At 40.7% G+C, this 19,934-nt stretch overlaps 1 protein-coding gene across 1 annotated transcript in view; it reads right to left on the bottom strand.

Annotated features, from left to right (window-relative positions):
- The window catches only part of LOC116984405 (sodium/hydrogen exchanger 10-like), a 147,787-nt gene that overhangs the window by 46,150 nt on the left and 81,703 nt on the right, over window positions 1–19,934 (bottom strand). The window contains exons 10-11 of the mRNA XM_033038559.1: window positions 16,180–16,375; window positions 10,707–10,886 (exon numbers count right to left, since the gene is read on the bottom strand). Of these exons, the coding sequence (XP_032894450.1) occupies window positions 10,707–10,886; window positions 16,180–16,375 (376 nt within the window). The remainder of the gene's footprint in view (window positions 1–10,706; window positions 10,887–16,179; window positions 16,376–19,934) is intronic.

Below are 19,934 nucleotides of genomic sequence, written 5' to 3'. Positions count from 1 at the left end.
TATGCAGAGTGTCCATCTCAGCAGCAGCAGCCGAGTTTATGGCACCATGGAGGACTCTGCTGCACAGGAGGGCAGGAAAAAGAGTGGGAGAGCTATAGTGATAGGGAATTACATTGTAAGGGGAATTGATGGGCTGTCGCAAAAGAGACTCCAGATGGTATGTTGCCTTCCTGGTGCAAGGGTCAAGGATGTCTCTGAGCGGCTGCAGAGCTTTCTGCAGGGGGAGGGTGAAATGACAGGATACTTTGCATGAATACGCGGCTTGTGAGATGGTGCAAGGGAAAGGGATTCATATTCCTGGGGCATTGAAACTGGTTCTATGAGAGGTGGAACTAGTACAAACCAGATGATCTGCACCTGGGCTGGACTGGAACCAATGTCCTTGGTGGAGTGTTTGCGAGTGCTGTTGGGAAGAGGTTAAATTAACGGGCAGAGGGATGGGAACCAATGTAGGGAGACAGAGGGCAGAAGCAAAAGGGAGAAAAGTAAAAAAGAGATCAATGGCATAAATCAAAAAGGGCCACATTACATCATAATTCTATAAGGGCTAAGAATGTTAAAACAAACCTGAAAACTTTGTGCCTTAATGTGAGGAGCATTTGTAATAAGGTGGGTGAATTAAATGTGCAATTAGTTGTTAACGGATATGATATAGTTGGGATTACGGAGACATGGCTCCAGGGTGACCAAGGCTGGGAGCTCAACATGCAGGGGTATTCATTATTCAGTAAGGATAGACAGAAACGAAGAGGAGGTGCGGTGGCATTGCTGGTTAAAGAGCAGATTAATGCAACAGTAAGAAGAGACATTAGCTTGGATGCTGTAGAATCTGTATGGGTAGAAATGCGAAATAGCCAAGGACAGAAAACCCTTGTTGTAGTTGTGTACAGACCACCAAACAGTAGTAGTGAGGTTGGGGATAGCATCAAATAGGAAATTAGGGATGCGTGTAGCAAAAGTGTAGCAGTTATCATGGGTTACTTTAATCTACATATAGATTGGGCTAACCAAATTGGTAACAACACTGAGGATTTCCTGGAGTGTATACGGGATGGTTTTCTAAGCCAGTATTTAGAGGAACCAATTCGACGGCAGGCCATCCTAGACTGGGTATTGTGTAATGGGGAAGGATTAGTTAGCAATCTTGTTGTGCAAAGCCCGTTGGGCAACAGTGACCATAATATAGTAGAATTCTGCATTAAGATGGAGAGTGACACAGTGAATTCAGAGAAAGGTAACTTTGATGGTGTGAGACAGGAATTGGCTAGGATAGACTGGCAAATGATACTTAAAAGGGTTGACGGTGGACATGCAATGGCAAAGATTTAAAGATCGCATGGATGAATTACAATTGTTCATCCCTGTCTGGCGTAAAAATAAAACAGGGAAGGCGGCTCAACCGTGGCTAACGAAGGAAATTAGGGATAGTGTTAAATCCAAGCAAGAGGCATATAAATTGGCCAGAGGAAGCAGCAAATCGGAGGACTAGGAGTAATTTAGAATTCAAGAGAGGAGGACAAAGGGATTAATTGAGGGGGAAAATAGAGCATGAAAGAAAGCTTGCGGGGAATATAAAAACTTACTGTAAAAGCTGCTATAAATATGTGAAGAGGAAAAGATTAGTGAAGTCAAATGTAGGTCCCTTACAGTCAGAAACAGGTGAATTTATAATGGGTAACGACAGACCAGTTAAACAAATACTTTGGTTCTGTCTTCCTTACAAACAATACACAAACAATCTCCCAGAAATACTAGATGACTGAGGATCCAGCGGGAGTGAGGAACTGAGCTTTCAAGAGAGTTAGCTTTAGCTTTTAGGGCTAAAGAAATCAAGGGATATGGGGAATAAGCAGGAACGGGGTTCTGATTTTAGATGATCAGCCATGATCATATTGAATTGAGGTGCTGGCTTGAAGGGCCAAATGGCCTACTCCTGCATCTTTTTTTTAATGTTTTCTATGAAGGAAATCCACAATCAGGAAATTGATCAATCTCCCTCCTGGGATAAATAAATTTCTACCGTATCGTATCGAAATGATATTCGGTAAACTATTGGGACTGAAGGCAGATAAATCCCCAGGGCCTGATGGTCTGCATCCAGGAGTACCTAAGGAGGTGGCTCTAGAAATCTTGGATGCATTGGTGATCATTTTCTAATGTTCTATAGACTCTGGATTAGTTCCTGTGGACTGGAGGGCTGTTAATGTAACGCCATTTTTTAAGAAAAGAAAGTGAGAGAAAACAGGGAATTATAGACCAGTTAAGTGCCTGTCCCACTTACGAGATTTTTTTGGCAACTTGCTGGCACCCGTCATAGTCACAGCAGGTCACCGACATGTCGCGGGGTGACGCCTGTTTGGTGGTGAATAGTCGCCCAAAGATTCATACCTTTTTCTTGTCGCCGCTGGATTTTCAACATGTTGAAAATTTTCAGCGACCTGCTGCAATTATGACGGGTGCCGCAAGTCGCCGAGAAAATTGCGTAAGTGGGACAGGCCCATTAGCCTCACATCGGTAGTGGGGAAGATGCACGAGTCGATTATTAAAGATGTAATAGCAATGCATTTGGAAAGCAGTGACAGGATTGGTCAAGGTCACATGAATTTATGATGGGGAAATCATGCTTGACTAATCTTCTGGAATTTTTTGAGGATGTAACAAGTAGAATGGATAAGGGAGAACCAGTGGATGTGGTGTACCTGGACTTTCAAAAAGTCTTTGACAACGTCCCACACAAGAGATTAGTGTGCAGAAGATTAGAGCACATGGTATTGGGGGCTAGGGTATTGATAGAGAACTGGTTGGCAGACAGGAAGCAAAGAGTAGGATTTAACGGGTCATAAAGTGATACAGCGTGGACACAGGCACTTCGGCCCAACTCGCCCACAACGGCCAACAATGTCCCAGATACACTAGTCCCACTTGTCTGCGCTTGGTCCATATCCTTCAAAACCTGTCCTATCCTTTTCAGAATGGCAGGCAGTGACTAGTAGGGTGCCGCAAGTAACAGTGCTGGGACCCCAGTAATTTACAATATATATTCACGATTCAGACAAAGGAATTAAATGTAACATCTCCACTTTTGCAGATGATACAAAGCTGGGTGATAGTGTGAGCTGCGAGGAGGATGCTGTAAGGCTGCAGGGTGAACTGTGAGGAGGATACTATGAGAATGCAGGGTGACTTGGACAGGTTGGGTGAGGGGCAGAAGCATGGCAGATGCAGTTTAATGTGGATAAATGTGAGGTTATCCACTTTGGTGGCAAAAACAGGAAGGCAGATTACTATCTAACTGGTGTCAAGTTGGGAAAAGGGGAAGTACAACGGGATCTGGGGTCCTTGTTCATCTGTCAATGAAAGTAAGCATGCAGGTACAGCAGGCAGTGACGAAAGCGAATAGCATGTTGGCCTTTATAACATGAGGAGTTGAGTATAGGAGCAAAACTGCCTTCTGCAGTTGTATAGGGCCCTAGTGAGACCACACTTGGAGTATTGTGTGCAGTTTTGGTCCCCTAATTTGAGGAAGGACATTCTTGCTATTGAGGGCACGCAGCATAGGTTTACTAGATTAATTCATGGGATGGCGGGACTGTCATACGCTGAGAGAATGGAGCGGCTGGGCTTGTATACTCTGGGGTTTAAAAGGATGAGAGGATATCTTATTAAAACATATAAGATTATTAAGGGTTTGGACACGCTAGAGGCAGGAAACATGTTCCCGATGTTGGGGGAGTCCAGAACCAGGGAAAACAGTTTAAGAATAAGGGGTAAGCCATTTAGAATGGAAACGAGGAATCACTTTTTCTCACAGAGAGTTGTGAGTCCGTGGAATTCTCTGCCTCAGAGGGCGGTTCTCTGGATACTTTCAAAAGAGAGCTAGATAGGGCTCTTAAAGATAGCGGAGTCAGGGGATATGGGGAGCAGGCAGGAACGGGGTACTGATTGAAGATGATCAGCCATGATCACATTGAATCATTACAATTTAGACTTAAAAAGTGCTAGAGAAACATTTTTCTCCAATATCATTAACAACAACACTAATAAGGCAAAAACCCTATTTGCAACTGTTGACAGACTGACCAACCCCCCAACACAAATACCACCTGAACTCCATTCCACGCAGAAATGCAATGAGTTTGCATTCTTTTATACTGATAAAATTGAAGGCATCAGACGTGCCATCAATATCTCCGCTTCAAACAAAAATGTTGGATCACCACCCTATTTAGGCAAAAGTAACGTGGCAATGATGACATGCTTTAATGTCATAGACTCTAAAACTCTTGTGGAAACGGTGACACAACTAAGGCCATCCACCTGCTGCCTTGATGCTTTACCTACCAACTTCTTTAAGAATGTTTTTGACTGCCTAACAATAGACATACTGCAAATAGTTAACAGCTCTCTTCAATCAGGCAATTTCCCAAAAGCCTTGAAAACTGCAGTTATTAAACCTCTTTTTAAAAAGCGGAGCTTAGATGCCTCTATTATTAACAACTATAGACCAATATCAAACCTATCTTTCATAAGTAAAATCATTGAGAAAGTTGTCCTCCAGCAACTTAATCACTCCCTGGCTTCAACTGGCTGCTACGACAACTTCCAGTCAGGATTTCGACCTCTTCATAGCATCGAGACCGCCCTTATTAAAGTTGTAAACGACATCCGTCTTAACACAGACTCTGGCAAAGTTTCAATATTAATGCTATTAGACCTCAGTGCTGCATTCGACACTGTTGATCACTCAATACTTTTGGACAGGTTGGAAAAATGGGTGGGGCTTTCAGGCACAGTCTTAAGTTAGTTCAGGTCATATCTACAAGATAGGAACTATTTTGTTTCATTGGCGACTTTGTATCAGAACCAACCAACGTGACGTGTGGAGTCCCGCAAGGTTCGATCTTAGGGCCCTCTTTATTCAACATCTACATGCTCCCACTAGGGCAAATCATGCGAAATAATAATATTGACCACCACTGCTATGCCGATGACACTCAAATATATGTAGCGCTATCACCAAATGACTATCGCCCCATAGATCTGCTGTGCCAGTGCATTGAGCAAGTCAAAGACTGGATGTGCCAAAATTTCCTCCAACTAAATAAGGACAAAACGGAGATAATTGTTTTTGGTGCTAAAAAAGAAAGGCTTAAAGTAACCCAACACCTTCACTCTCTGTCCCTGAAAGCTTCTAACAAAGCAAGAAATCTTGGGGTTATTATGGATTCAGATTTACATTTCGACAGTCACATCAAATCAGTAACAAAATCGGCCTACTATCACCTCAAAAACATAGCAAGATTAAGAGGACTCATGTCAGCTCAAGACTTAGAAAAACTTGTACATGCCTTTATTACTAGTAGGCTAGATTATTGTAACGGTCTCCTTGCAGGTCTTCCGAAAAAAAACTGTCAGGCAGCTACAGCTTGTTCAGAACGCTGTTGCTAGAGTTCTAACAAAGACCCAAAAATTTGAGCACATTACACCAATTCTTAAATCCTTACATTGGCTCCCTGTATGTCAGAGAATTGATTTCAAAATCCTGCTGCTCACCTATAAATCACTACATGGTTTAGGACCAAAGTATATCACTGACATGCTTCCACTATATAAGCCTTCTAGACCGCTAAGATCTTCTGAAACCAATCTGTTAGTGATTTCCAGAGTAAATACAAAACATGGGAAAGCAGGATTTAGTTACTATGCAACAAATAGTTGAAATAAACTTCCTGAAGATTTAAGACTTGCCTCAACTTTGACCACTTTTAAAACAAGACTGAAAACTTTAATGTTTATTTTAGCTTTCAGCTAAATCTTAACTACATTGCACTTTTAACTTTTGCACTTTTTATAATGCATTTTTAATTTTGCTTTGCTTTTCTTTTAATTCTTCTATTTTATTTCATTTTATTATTTCATTTTATTGTATGACATGTTTTCATGTGAAGCACTTTGCGTCTGCCTCGTGTATGAAATGTGCTATATAAATAAAGTTGCCTTGCCTTGAATGGCAGTGCTGCCTCGAAGGGCCGAATGGCCTATTCCTGCACCTGTTGTCTATTGACTTGAATAGGATGGGTGAGTAGGCAGATGCATGGCAGATGCAGTATAATGTGGATAAATGTGAGGCTTTCCCACTTTGGTGGCAAGAACAAGGCGGCAGTTTATTATCTGGATGGTGTCAATCAGGAAAAAGAGACCTGGGTTTCCTTGTACATCTGTCACTGAAAGCTTCCAGGTACAGCAGGCAATGAAGAAAGCAAATGGCACGTTGGCCATCATAGCGAGAGAATTTGAGTATAGGAACAAGTAGGTCCTACTGCAGTTGTACAGGGCCCTGGTGAGACCAGGTGAGTATTGTGTGCAGTTTTGGTCTCCTTATTTGAGGAAAGACATTCTTGCTATTGATGAAGTGCAGCATAGGTTGACCACGTTAATTCCCGGGATGGCAGGACTGACATATGATGAAATAATGGATTGATTGGGCATATTCACTGGAACTTAGAAGGATGCTGGCTGACTGGTTGCATCGTGGCTTGATTCGGCAACCTGAGCATCCAGGAGCGGAAAAGAATGCAGAACGTTGTGACCACTGCCCAGTCCATCATCGGCTCTGACCTCCCCACCATCGAAGGGATCTATCGCAGTCGCTGCCTCAAAAAGGCTGCCAACATCATCAAGGACCCACACCATCCTGGCCACACACTCATCTCTCCGCTGCCATCAGGTAGAAGGTACAGGAGCCTGAAATCTGGTACATCCAGGTTCAGGAACAGCTGCTTCCCGACAGCCATCAGGCTATTAAACTCGCCAGCAAACAAACTTTGAACTATAACAGCCTATTGCACTTTCTCTGTTTATTTATGTATATATATATATATATATATATATATATATATATATATATATATATATTACTAAAACTCTATTCTTGACCGGTTTTGGCTTTCTGTGCTGCGGTTTCCGAGAGTACGCCGCCACCTACGGCCGTCATTTTTGGCCACCTCGCTCAGAGCCCTTCTCCGCCGCATGTGTGCCGAGGATTTTTCCCGTCGATGAAAATTGACAGAGATATTAATGTTTTTACAACAGTCCCCATTCTCTCTGCTGCCTCTGCTGGAGGGAGGGGGAGGGACTATAAAACCAGGAAGTGGTGTGCCTCAATCAGTCTCTGCAAGTGGTGTGCCTCAATCAGAGCTTTGAATGACACTGACAAACGTCTACAGCACTGTGAGCACCCTTAATTTGGTTTGAAAATGAAAATATGGTTAGAGGTAAAAAAGCAAAGCAATGGTTGTTTGGGTTTGGGTTGAAGTAAAAAGGCACTCTCTCTTTCCCCCCCCCCTCCTCTCCCCCCCTCCCTCTCCTCTCCCCCCCCCCCCTCTCATCTCCCCCTCCTCTCCTCTCCCCCTCCTCTCCCCCCCCCCCCCCTCCCCCCCCCTCTCCCCCCCCCTCTCCCCCTCCCCCCCCCTCCCCCCCTCCCCTTTCCTCTCCCCCCCTCTCCCCTCCTCCCCCTTCCCCCCCCTCTCTCCCCTCCCCCCTCTCCCCCCCCTCCCCCTCTCCCCCCCCTCCCCCCCTCCCTCTCTCCCCCCTCCCTCTCTCCCCCCTCTTCCCCTCCATTAGCGTGAGTGCGGGAGGGGGGGGGTAGTTAGTGTGTGATGCTGCATGCCGCCTCCCCCCCCCCACAACCGCACGTTGGGGGAACAGACCCAACGGGTCTGCACTTGGTCTAGTATATATATATATTATAGTCTATGCTATATAGACACACTGAACTGTATGCTTACAATATTCTGTTGTGCTGCAGCAAGCAAGAATTTCATTGTCCTATCTGGGACACATGACAATAAACTCTCTTGACTTGACTGAGACGGGATCTTATAGAAACATATAAAATTCTTAAGGGATTGGACAGGCTAGATGCAGGAAAAAAAATCCCCATGTTGGGGGAGTCCAGAACCAGTTTAAGAATAAGGGATAGGCCATTTAGAACTGAAATGAAGAAAAACGTTTTCACTCAGAGAGTTGTGAATCTGTGGAATTCTCTGCCACAGAGGGCAGTGGAGGCTAATTCATTGGATGTATTTAAGAGAAAGTTAGATATAGCTCTTATAGGGCTAACGAAATTAAGGGATATGGGGTGAAAGCAGGAACGGGGTACTGATTTTGGATGATCAGCCATCATCATATAGATTGGCGGTGCTGGCTCGAAGGGCCGAATGGCCTACTCTTGTACTTTTCTATGTTTTTATGTTTCTATCTCCTTGAATTGCTGACTTTTCTTCCCCAGTTGCTTTAACTGCTTCATATAGATGTGCACATGGAATTCTCTGTATATACAAATACATTTTCCATGTTTAGAAAGTGAAAACTAGAATGTACTAATAATCAGCAAAAATTAAAACAACAATTTCAAAGAATTGCAAGGAATTTAAGCATTGATAGTGGCTGAGTAAACTACACTATGTACATTTAAGTTGAAGATGGATAAACCGATAAGGAGAAAAGAATTGAGGTTTTGACAAGATAGAGCTTTATTGATCCCAGGAGGGAAATTGGTCTGCCAATAAAACACAAGAAGATACATGAAGCATAAAATTAAAGTGATGAGTGGAAAGTCTTTTTTGTCTAACTGTAGTCTTGTAGGTCTGTGTCCAAGATGGCTGCCGTGAAGGGAGAGTGGACGCTGGCACGAATTGGTTGCCGCTGCTCTCTCTTCACACTGTGTTTTTGATTTTCTGTTTTTGGATTGAATTCTGTTTTTAATTTGTGTCTCTGTGATGTCTTTATTATTTGTTATATTCCGATTATATGTTATTCCGATTAAATGTCTATTATTGTTATGTCTGTATTCTTTCTTTATGTCCTGCACGGAGAGGACGCTGGCGCTGTTTGTTCGCCGCTTCTCCGTTTGCTATTGTCTGTTACTATTGTAAAGCGACTTTGAGTCTTAGAAAAGCGCTATAAAAATAAAATTTATTATTATTATTATTAAAGTCTAGGGTTGTGGATTTGCAAAGATTGGGAAGGGAGGGGGGGGGGGGGGGGATGGGGAGTCAGTCTACCCCACAACAGAAGGGGGAGGAGTTGTACAATTTGATAGCCACCAGGAAAATTATCTCCTGCATCTTGGTAGAACCAGTCTGCTGCTGAAGGTGCTTCTCAGGTTGACCTGTGTGTCATGGAGGGGGTGAGCTGTATTTTGCAAGATGCTCCGTAGTTTGAGGAGCATTTTTCCCTCCAAGACCACCTCCAATGAATCCAACTCCACTCCCAGGACGGAGTTGTTTCTATTGGCGGCTGCGGCCTTCACCCTGCTACACCAGCACAAGACAGTGAAGAAGACTGGCCACTACCAATTAATAGAACATCTGTAGTATCTTACTGCAGATGTTGAAAGAGTGGAGCCTCCTCAGAAATTACAGACGGTTCTGTCCCTTCTTATATAGTGCCTCAGCATTTCTGGACCAGTCCAGTTTACTGTCCAGGTAAACTCCAAGGTACTTGTATTCCTTGGTAAACTGCACATCCACTCCCTTGATGGAAACAGGGGAAAGTGGTTTTCCTCTCCTCCTGAAGTCCACCACTAACTCCTTAGTCTTGCCGGTGTTGAGCTACAGTTGACTCAGCCCACACCACTCAACAAAGTCGTTGACATAGACACCGGCTTGATCTAGTGTGGTAATGACCCGCTTTAATGCAGTATGCTTGCTGTATTTCGATGCAAATATACTTCATCCATTAAGCAACCTTTGTAATATTGTCCATAGGTGGCCTGTGTAAACATCCCACCTCAAAATATGTAGAGAAAACTCAAAATAAGACAATTGAGAATCAATTACACTTCAAATAAGAGGTTAGCCAGTCTTTCAACCCATAACAGAATATATATATATATATATTTCTTTAATGCAAAAAATACCAGGATTGATTGACATTCTAATTTTGCTGTAGGGTCACCCAATTCTTACTTGAAACTTTGTTAACTTTTATGTGCTGTTAGTGTGTATTATCTGCAGATAAAAGTTTTTGCAGTTAAAATTTCTAACTTGGATATTTCAATCAATTCCTGGGATTTTCCCTAAATGTTTTTTTAAGTATGTAGAGCAGTAAAAAAGTTATTGGAAAAAGAAATAAGCTTTAGTCCACATATAAAGCAAAGTCATTGCTATCCTGATAAATGCAAGTTGTGCAAGACATTTTTCTTCAAAGATTTAGCACGGAAGGTGCTTCGGTCCACGGTGACCAGCAATCGCCCATTCACACTTGTCCCATGTTATCACACTTTCTCATCCACTCCCTGCACATTAGAGGCTTTTTTTTTTTTTACAGAGTTCAATTAACCTACAAATCCACTCGCTTTTGGGAGGAATCCAAAGCACTCAGAGGAAACCCTCACGTTCAGAGAGAACGTGCATACAAACAGCACGATGTCAGATCGAACTCGGGTCCCCAGAACTGTGAGGATGCTGCTCTACCAGCTGTCACACCCTATGTCCTCAAACATATGTTTTATGCTAACCCGATTAAACCACCAAAAATATTTTACCTCATGTACGATTGCTCTAAAATGTCCATCTGTTTAAATGTCAAATAGGAAATACAAAATCTGCATCTACTTCCATTTGACGTAAATAACCTATATTTCTCTAACTACTTTTTCTAATCTTGCAACACCCATGATCTATCTTTCCAACAGAACTCACCTTTAATAGTCGCAGAACCCTGGCTAGACGTATCAATCTGAAAACACGAATTGCACGGACCTTGTGCTCACTACGTTCAAAGAGGTGATCAATTATGAGATCAGCTGCTGCTAATGTGATGATGAATAGGTCAAACTGGTTCCAGTGATCAAAGATATAGGCTTTACGCACAGCAATAATCTGAAAAAAATACAAATATTTATTATTATGTGGATGTCCACAATAAGCTTTCACAAGAACCATAATGGCAACAGAAGTTGAATGCAATAGAGATTAATTTTCAATGCTACTTCAAATTATTTTCTTCCAGAGTGAAATATGATAAAAAATATTTCTGAATGGAATCGTGCAACTCTGGAAACTGGGCACTTCCAGTCATGAATCACCTTGTACTGGTGATGCAATTTCTGCATCAGTTGCACAATTAATTATGTCATTCCCTCTGCAATGCTCCTTTGCAATCTTGCCAGTTACATTATATAACATATAACAATTATAGGAGCACCCATCTGCGAGAAACTCCTGGAAGAACTTTTCATTTACTGCAATGGTATTCAGCAGTAATGCTATTTAAAAGATTTGTCCTAGAATAGATCCAGCCTGGGTTTAGGAAATTGATCGTGTGATCGTCCGGCTGGTCCTCCCGCTCCCCCTCCCCTTTATTGTGCCAATCTTCGTCCCAACTCCTCAATCTCCCAATGATTCTTACATAAGTGTGATCTTGCTACTCCAGCCTACATCTCATCAATGAGTTATGTTATTACATTAACTCTCCATATTCTTAATCTCTAGGCACACATTCTCTTTCCGGGTCCATATTGACAGGCATCTCCAATTCAAGCAATGATTTCTGAACCATTTCCCTGGCTCAATTTCCAGTTAGCACCTCACCTCCCTCTTCCAGAACAACTAATTTTCAGCTGTTGTGCACATGAACCCTTACCTACCACCGTGAAGGCGTACCCAATCCATGCTTCAGCATAGATTTCCAGATCCCCCTTCTGACCTGTATTTTCAAACTACACCCCAACAAGTCGATAATCTCTGGGATGTCATTAATCCCGATTCTACTGCAATCAACACTCCTTCCTCGTTGTCCCTCTGATCCAATCCTGTTTCTAATACAACACATTTTCATTTGTAGACTCACTTACAAATCATCCAATAAAACTTGCTATCTTCAGCCACTGAATTTTGTTGCGGTGATACAAGGATCAAGTTTTTTTTAACCTTTGCATTAGGATAGAGATAAATTTCTAGATCAGGTAGTTTAATATTAATAATCAACATTTATAATTGAAAATTAACAAAAAAATATTTTGTATAGTTGAACTGCTTGTACATAGGTCAACCAAAATGAACGCTGCCAACCCTATGTGGTAAATAATTTTTTTAATTATTATTTAATTTCTCAAACTCACTTCTGGGTAAAGTACATTGACTTATCACTCCTTACCACATATACAAGAGCCATTTCAAGATATCTTCATGATGGAGTGTTTGCTACAATGAGAAATAATGTTTAAGGGGCCACGACACAACAGAAAATATCAGTTAATCAGTAGTCATGATCGTCTAATTTCTCTTAAAACTATTCCCCAACGAGTTCCTCAGTTTGTAGCTGTGCTTTTTGTCAAGTTTAGACCCTAATGACATTCTGTGCTCTGATGCTGCCAGAAAGTCATTATATTATGTGAAACATAGAAATGACCCGAAATGATGCAGAAGTGGCTAAATCTTGACAGTAATGTACACATTTAACAAGAGCAATTCACAAGCTAAAATAAGTGTATCTGAATCAGATCCTGAAAATAACTTTACAAGATATTTGAATAGAAAGTTCCCAGCTCTTGGAGTTCCAATGACAGGTCATTGACTTAAAACATTCTCTTTGTTTTTCACATTATAAATGGTAGCTATACTGTTGAGGATACCCAGCATCTTCAAAAGTGGTAGAATCTGATGGTGAGTTGCAGGGAATGTGGAGAGAATAAAATTGGATTGAGGCAAGATTAAGGTTAATGGGTGGTTTCAATTGCTGGTGCAATCTTAATGGGTTGAAGGGCTCATTTTTGTGCTGTCAGGACACTGAACAATTCTTATAAACCAGAGCTGACTTAGGTGGTATTGAATACTTTCATGTATTAGTAAGCAGGTTCACGAATCCACAACTTTACTCTATTAAATCCTTGCAATTTAGTGTACACCGTACCAACTTAAATTACAATACATGATCACAAGTCACATTGACAATTTAACGGAGGCTGTTCCACAATTACAAATGTATGGAAATGGCTACCACCAGTAAATCAGAACATTGCTATCTCCTTTTAACATTTAGGGAAATTGCTAACCTCCAACTTCAACATCTTTGTGATTCAACTTTATCCAGAAGCAGAACTCAACTTCCTAAATGCCATGGCAATTCATACAGATCAAAGATCTACTCTGCTTTTTATGACGTAGCTTACCTCTTTATTCTCCAAAATCTCTTAGCCTACAAGGTACTACATCACACTGCCTTGATGAATGCAGTTCTAAGAACAAATATGAAGTAATGGTGGACACTTATGGAATTAAAGTTTGCTTGATTTTCCCTCAATCCATTAAAAAAATATTCACATATGGAAATGCCAGAGAAGTTAAACAATTAATTTGCCTCTGTCCTCAAGACAGATGATCCTCTGGGGTTGGCGGACTCATGCTAAAGGAAGACTGCAAGGATTGGTGTTTCCAACATTAGCTATTCAGTTTAGATCAATAATTTGTCTGAGTATGGAGGTGGATGTAGAGTCTATAAAGGGATATGGACAAGCCGAGTGAGTAAGCAATAACATGGCAGATGGAATCTATTATGGAAAGAGACTGAGTGAAGTTAATGTTCAAAAGAATCTGGGTGTATTCGTACACTGAAGATCAACATGGAAGTACAGCATGTGATAAGGAGAGTAAATTGTATGTTAGCTGCTATTATGAAAATGTTCCATCACAAAAGTCATATTGCAATTGTGTAAGGACTTGGTAAGTAAGTTTTATTTATATACCTGTAGCACGTTTTAAGTCAACTCGCATTGACACCAAAGTGCTTTACATAAGATAAATAAGTTTCCATACAAACCATAGAAAAAAGTTAAAAATAAATAAAAAATGGACACAACACATTATAGAGTTCAGCACAAACGTCCCTCCACAGCAGAATCAAAAATTTCCACTGTGGGGAAAGGCACCAGAAAGTTAAGTCCTCTTCCTCTGTGAAACACCCGAGGTCAGGGCCCATTTGTGGCCTTGCAGCCAGTCCGATAATTTTCAGGGCCCTCTTGCCGTGAAGATGGAACTCCGGCGTCGGGTGAAACATTCCTCAGCAGCTTGGAAAGTCTGGAGCGGCTGCCTCCTCCCCGGAGACCGGGGCACTCGTGGTCCTCAGGCCGCGCCAGTTGGAGCTCCGACCCCAGCGAACTCGATCCCAGGCTCCGCGGCGCTCCAAATCCAGCGCTGCCCGCGGCCGGACGCCCGCAGCCACAGCTCCGCTCCGGAGCTTACCGCACGGCGATCCGGTAAGGCATCACCCGCTCCATGATGGTGCCCCAGCGCTGTGCAGCCACCGAAGCTGTAATCCCGGCAGGTCCCAACAGGAAACGCCGCTCCATTCTCGATGATAGGCCGCGAGGACGGGGCGAAGAAGCAGCTCGGAGGGATGCTGCCTCTACGACCAGGTAGGGGACTAAGAAATAAAGTTTCCCTCTTCCCCACCCCCACCCACCACATAAAAGACCTCCAACTAACATTTTTTGACAGGACTTAAAATAAAAAAAAGGTGAAGAGACGGACTGCGGGCAGGCTGTCATACACAGACGGCGCCCACTCCTGCACATCCGCCATCTTAGGTACACTTAGTTTTGTGTACAGTTTTGGTCAGTGGCAACAATGTATTCCTCCCCTGTGAGCTCAATACTGTTAAGCCAACCACATCACCTTCAATGTCAGCACCACAAAAGAGTTGGTAATTGAATTCAGGAAATTGGGTAGGGGACATGCTCCGGACTATAATCAATGGTGCTGAAGTGGAGATTTTCGAGAGCTTTGTTCCGAGTAAATATCACCAATAATTTGGTTAATGAACCGTCATCCATCATAATGTTAAATTTAATTCACAATGTCTCAGATAACAAATCAGCAAGACCAGACAACATTGTGGCTTGGTCTGGTGTTGTGGATAAAATTAGCATCAAATTACAACTACATAATCAGTAGCATTTCTATCAGTGAATTCCTCATATTAAAGTTCTGGGGATCATCAATGAGTAGAATCTAAACTGGGCAATCCATATAATTTTAAAGTAATGGTCCAGAGGATGGAATAAAAGGAGGGATTTTTTTACATCCACAAAGTTTGTAAGGATGGTGCAAGCAGAATTGAGCAAGGTTTTCAAAAGGACAGTGGATAGGGAAAATCATTTGCCAGGCAATTAGGAAAACACAAGGGAACGGGGACTGAGTATATTCTTGTGGAAGATGATATGGAATTGACAAACTATGTCATAATGAAGAAAAAGTACATTCATGACACGATGTCCTTTTGGTGAACGACTCACTCCAAACTCTTCTGTCTTTCTGTCATCTACATCTACATCTTTCTATCATCTACAAACGTCACCTATCTATGTTCTTTAGAAATGCTGCCTGATCCACTGAGTTACTCCAGCTCTTTGTGTTTTACTCAGCATTGTGGTAAAGCTCTTCTCTGTACTCTGGCCAAAGCCTTCATATCCTTCCTGTAATTTATTCAAATACTAACATTCAGATTGTTTCTTGTACTTAAGAATTTTAAACTGAAATCCTGTTTATAATTATAGATACACAAAAATGTTGGAGAAACTCAGCGGGTGCAGCAGCATCTATGGAGCGAAGGGAATAGGCAACGTTCCGGGCCGAAACCCTTCTTCAGCCCGAAACGTTGCCTATTTCCTTCGCTCCATAGATGCTGCTGCACCCGCTGAGTTTCTCCAGCATTTTTATGTACCTTCAATTTTCCAGCATCTGCAGTTCCTTCTTAAACACTCCTGTTTATAATTAGATGGACAAATGCTTAGACATTCAAAAGAAAATGATCAATGAATCTCACAGAACTTTACTGCAAAGGAACTGTTCATTTAGTATGGATATCTTGTTTGTCATACTTATTTATGCTGGACGGTCTTTTTTTCATCCAACAATTCACAACACAGTATTTTTATTGGAACCTGCCCTGAACAGAATGGCCATCATATTCCCTATCAAGTGATCTCCATAAACACTTTGAGAAGCCAATAAGATGTATCGAAATGCAAAGATAGATATGGAACACAATGGCCCAAGTTAGCAGTCTTTATTTTGACTGAATAAACTTGAGCAAAACAATTTAAAATTAATTTTATATCAGAAGTGGTCTCTGAAAACCATTAAGCACTGTTGAACAAAGCATGGCTCAACTAACCTTCATAACTGCTTCTGTTACATATACTATGAAGAAAACATAATTAGTCAATCTCAGTTCCAACGCATGTTGAACATTCATCTCGGGAATGTATTCCAGGATGATTGGGAAGATATTAAGTAGTATTATCATGTACATAAAACATTCAAATGTATTGTTGTATACCATACGATAGCAAAATTTTGAAAATCTGTTTCTGTAAAAGAAAATAATTATATTTAGAAAGCGGAATTTCCCATTTTTATACTCCCAATAATCACATTTTTGCAATGAAATGATGTCTGCAAAAATGTACACACCAAACCTGTAATGTTCTCAACCATTAGTTTCAACAGAAGAAAATCATAGTTTCAGGTGTACAATTTTCCAATATGGAATTTTCCTGCATAAATTGGCAGCAACCATTTTACTTAATATATGCTTTTGATTAATAACATTTGTATTATTAGTTATTCGTATTCTTGTAAATAAATGATAACGTCCTCAGGTTGAATCACAAATGTTCTAAGTGAATAATTTTGATTTAAAAAAGCGTGAGCTTTAAAAAGTAGTTTGCTAACTCCCGCTAAATTAAACCATCAAATCAAGAGTGGCTTTAATTTTTTTAAATCAAGTCTGCAATGAATATTGCTAAATAACATTCACAAAAATAGCTATAAAGCATATGTGTAAAACTCTATATTTACTGGAGATTCAAATAATGTATGGTAGCAGCTTTGCATTCTGTAAAATTACATTGTAGCAATGGAAACTCAAGGAATCAGCAGTCAAAGTAGAAGATTAAGGAGAATTTGAAGAATTAGAATCAGATCAGACTTCATCAAGCAGATGGCATCTCCAACAGTACAGCACTCCCTCACTGTGTTGCATGATTTTTATCATAGCTTCTATGCTGCAGCAATTCAAGTGTTCAAGATTTAAATGCTGTAATCGTCTCTACCTCGAAAATCATTTGAGGCAGTGCACTCCAACTACAAATTCCTACTATCCTCTTTAAACCTCTTACTCCTTACATTCTCTGGTTATAAACACTTGTTTATTTACTACTGTCTACCACTCACAATTTTGTACACATCAATAGTGCCCCACCTCTGTGCTATGAAATAATTCATGGTTGATATTTGAATCAAGATTCTTCAAAGGGGAGGCAAGGAAAGGCAGTGAGGTGAGAGTCCAAATAATAGTCTATATAGAAGTTACAGTATTCACAATTCCATCGAAGACTGGGCAAAATCACTAAAGCCATTTGTTAATTTTGAGAATAAAACAACTAAGGAAAAAAGTTCCACATGGTAGGATGGTCTGGAAGGTTAGATTGCATGAGATCCAGGGAGAACCAGCTAATTGGATACAGAACTGCCTTCTGCATTTCATTCTGTAATGGAAGAAAGCAGGGAATGGTTGTGGAAGGTTGTTTTTTGGACTGCTGGCCACAACCAGTGATGTGCCTCAGGGATCAGTTTTGGGCCCGTTTGGGTTTGTTATCGCGATCAATGATTTGGATGAGAATGTAAAAGGCATGATTAGTAAGTTTGCAAATTACACTAAAATAGATGGTATCGTAGAGGGTTAGATCAAAGATCATAGAGCTCTATGATCTTTGGGTTAGATGGTCATCAAGAATTATAGTGCAATCTTGATCAGCTGGCCAGCTGGGCAAAGGAATCGCTAACAGAGTTTAATTAAAAAATATGAGGTGTTGTATTATGAATGTCAAACCAGGGCAGGACCTTCACAGTGATTGGTAGGGTCATAGAGAGTGTTGTAAAGAGGGGGAGATTAACTGTGCTTGGCAAATGAACTTCAATATTTATGAGGCAGTACATTTTAGTATACATAATAAGAGGCCACAAACGATTTTGAGTTCAGAAGCACAAATCAATATGGGTAATGGAAACTATTTTAATATAATAAATAAACAACAAACAGAACTGAAATTTATTTGCAGAAAAACAGAATTGAAATGCAGTATAAATATGAAAGCAAAAATTAAACTGCTGGAGGTACTCAGCAGATCAGGCAGCATCTGTGAAGGGAATGGTCAGACAACATTTTGGGTCAAGACCCTTCTTCACAACAATCTGACTTCAAACTAATCCTATGTATTAGAAATAGATGACTGATTATGCATACAAAACTTTGATTAGCGCAAACTTAGAATACTGCAATGTCTAATCTATGTATTATAAAATTGATGTTTATGTACAAGGAGGAACCACACAAATTTTAAAAGATTAAACAGGACGGGACTTTTACTTTCAAAAGGCTGAGCGGTGAACTATTTATAATTATGTAAATGTATTATCCATTCATAATCCATTTAATGGATATCCACATAATTGGATATATAATATAACAGATATCCATTAAATGGATTATGATTACTAAACTGAAACAAATGGAGAAACAGCTGTGTATGGCAGGAAAATAGCAGAGAAGATATTTCCACTGGAGAGGGTGAACAGAACAAGAGGTCATAAATAAAATAGGTCACTAACAAATCTAACAGAGAAATCTGGAGATGTTACTTTACCTAGAGAGAGGTTAGAATGTGGAATTAAACCAGAAAATCCTGTAAACACTCAGCAGGTCAGGCAGCATCTGTGAAGAGAGAAACAAAGTTATCATTTCAGGTCAATGACCTTTGATGGTAAATTGATAAAAGGCTGTTGAACAGAAACGTTATCTCCGTTTATCTCTCTCCTCAGATGTTGCCTGACCTGCTGAGAAATTCCAGCAATCTGCTGCTTCATTTCAATGTCTAGCTTGCAGTGTATTTAACTTTGACATTATGGTAGAAAGTGGAACTGCTGCCACAAAGAGTGGTTGAAACCAAGCATAATTAGATTTAAGGAACTGTGTAGAGGAAAATAAAATAGGAAAACATAGGAGAAACTAACGGATTAGATAAATGTATAAAAGCTTTGAAGCATAAATGCAGGAATGGGCTTGCTGGGGTCAGTTACCTGTTTCTAAGTGCTGAATACTTTGTATTAGGAAAACATTAGAATTAATACCAGATAACCTCAAGTATTTGTTGAGTGGAATGTCAGGACACATTTAATGCCAATAATGAAAGCAAACAAACAGAAAGGTTGCTTCAAAATATGATGAATGGATTATTTTTCTTCAGAGAATAATAGCTCTAATCTCCTCCAAATATTTCAAAAATGGATCCAAACAACAAAGCATTAGCATGGTTTATACTCCATAAAATGAACCAAAGTACAACTTGCACAGTTTCAAATAAAAGCAGTCACAATACAATGTGATTCCCATTTTGTTGCTCAGCATTCAGAATAAAGGCAACAGCCATAAAAGGGATTCTTCCACAGCAACACACAATCTGACAGCTTGGGAGGTGAATGCAGGAGAAATAAATTTATTGAGCAACATAAAAGTATCTGTGTTTACTGAGATATTTGACGGCGGGTTCAGAGACCACATAGCAAAATTTGGTAACAAGGATATCAAGTTCTTCTGCCCATTCCCCAACACCAATATTTTCTCCAATATCCACCAACCTTAAATCAATTTTTTGTCACTTGCCTCTCACAGTCCTTTGCACACAGATCAACCCTTTTATAATAAAAGTTATTCACTCGACACTTCATCTTCTCCATAAAGGCAAATATACAAGAGACATCATTTGGCCAAGAAGAGGGCTGTCACACAGTGCTTCATCAGGTGTCTCCTCCTCCTCATAGTACATGATACACAATAAAGGAGTTGCCAGAAAGCTGTCATGTTTGCCC

The sequence above is a fragment of the Amblyraja radiata genome, chromosome 20, assembly GCF_010909765.2.
Source record: "Amblyraja radiata isolate CabotCenter1 chromosome 20, sAmbRad1.1.pri, whole genome shotgun sequence".
In the NCBI taxonomy this organism is placed as follows: Eukaryota; Metazoa; Chordata; class Chondrichthyes; order Rajiformes; family Rajidae; genus Amblyraja; species Amblyraja radiata.
Note: the sequence above shows the minus strand (reverse complement) of the source record. Positions and strands in the feature narration are given on the sequence as shown.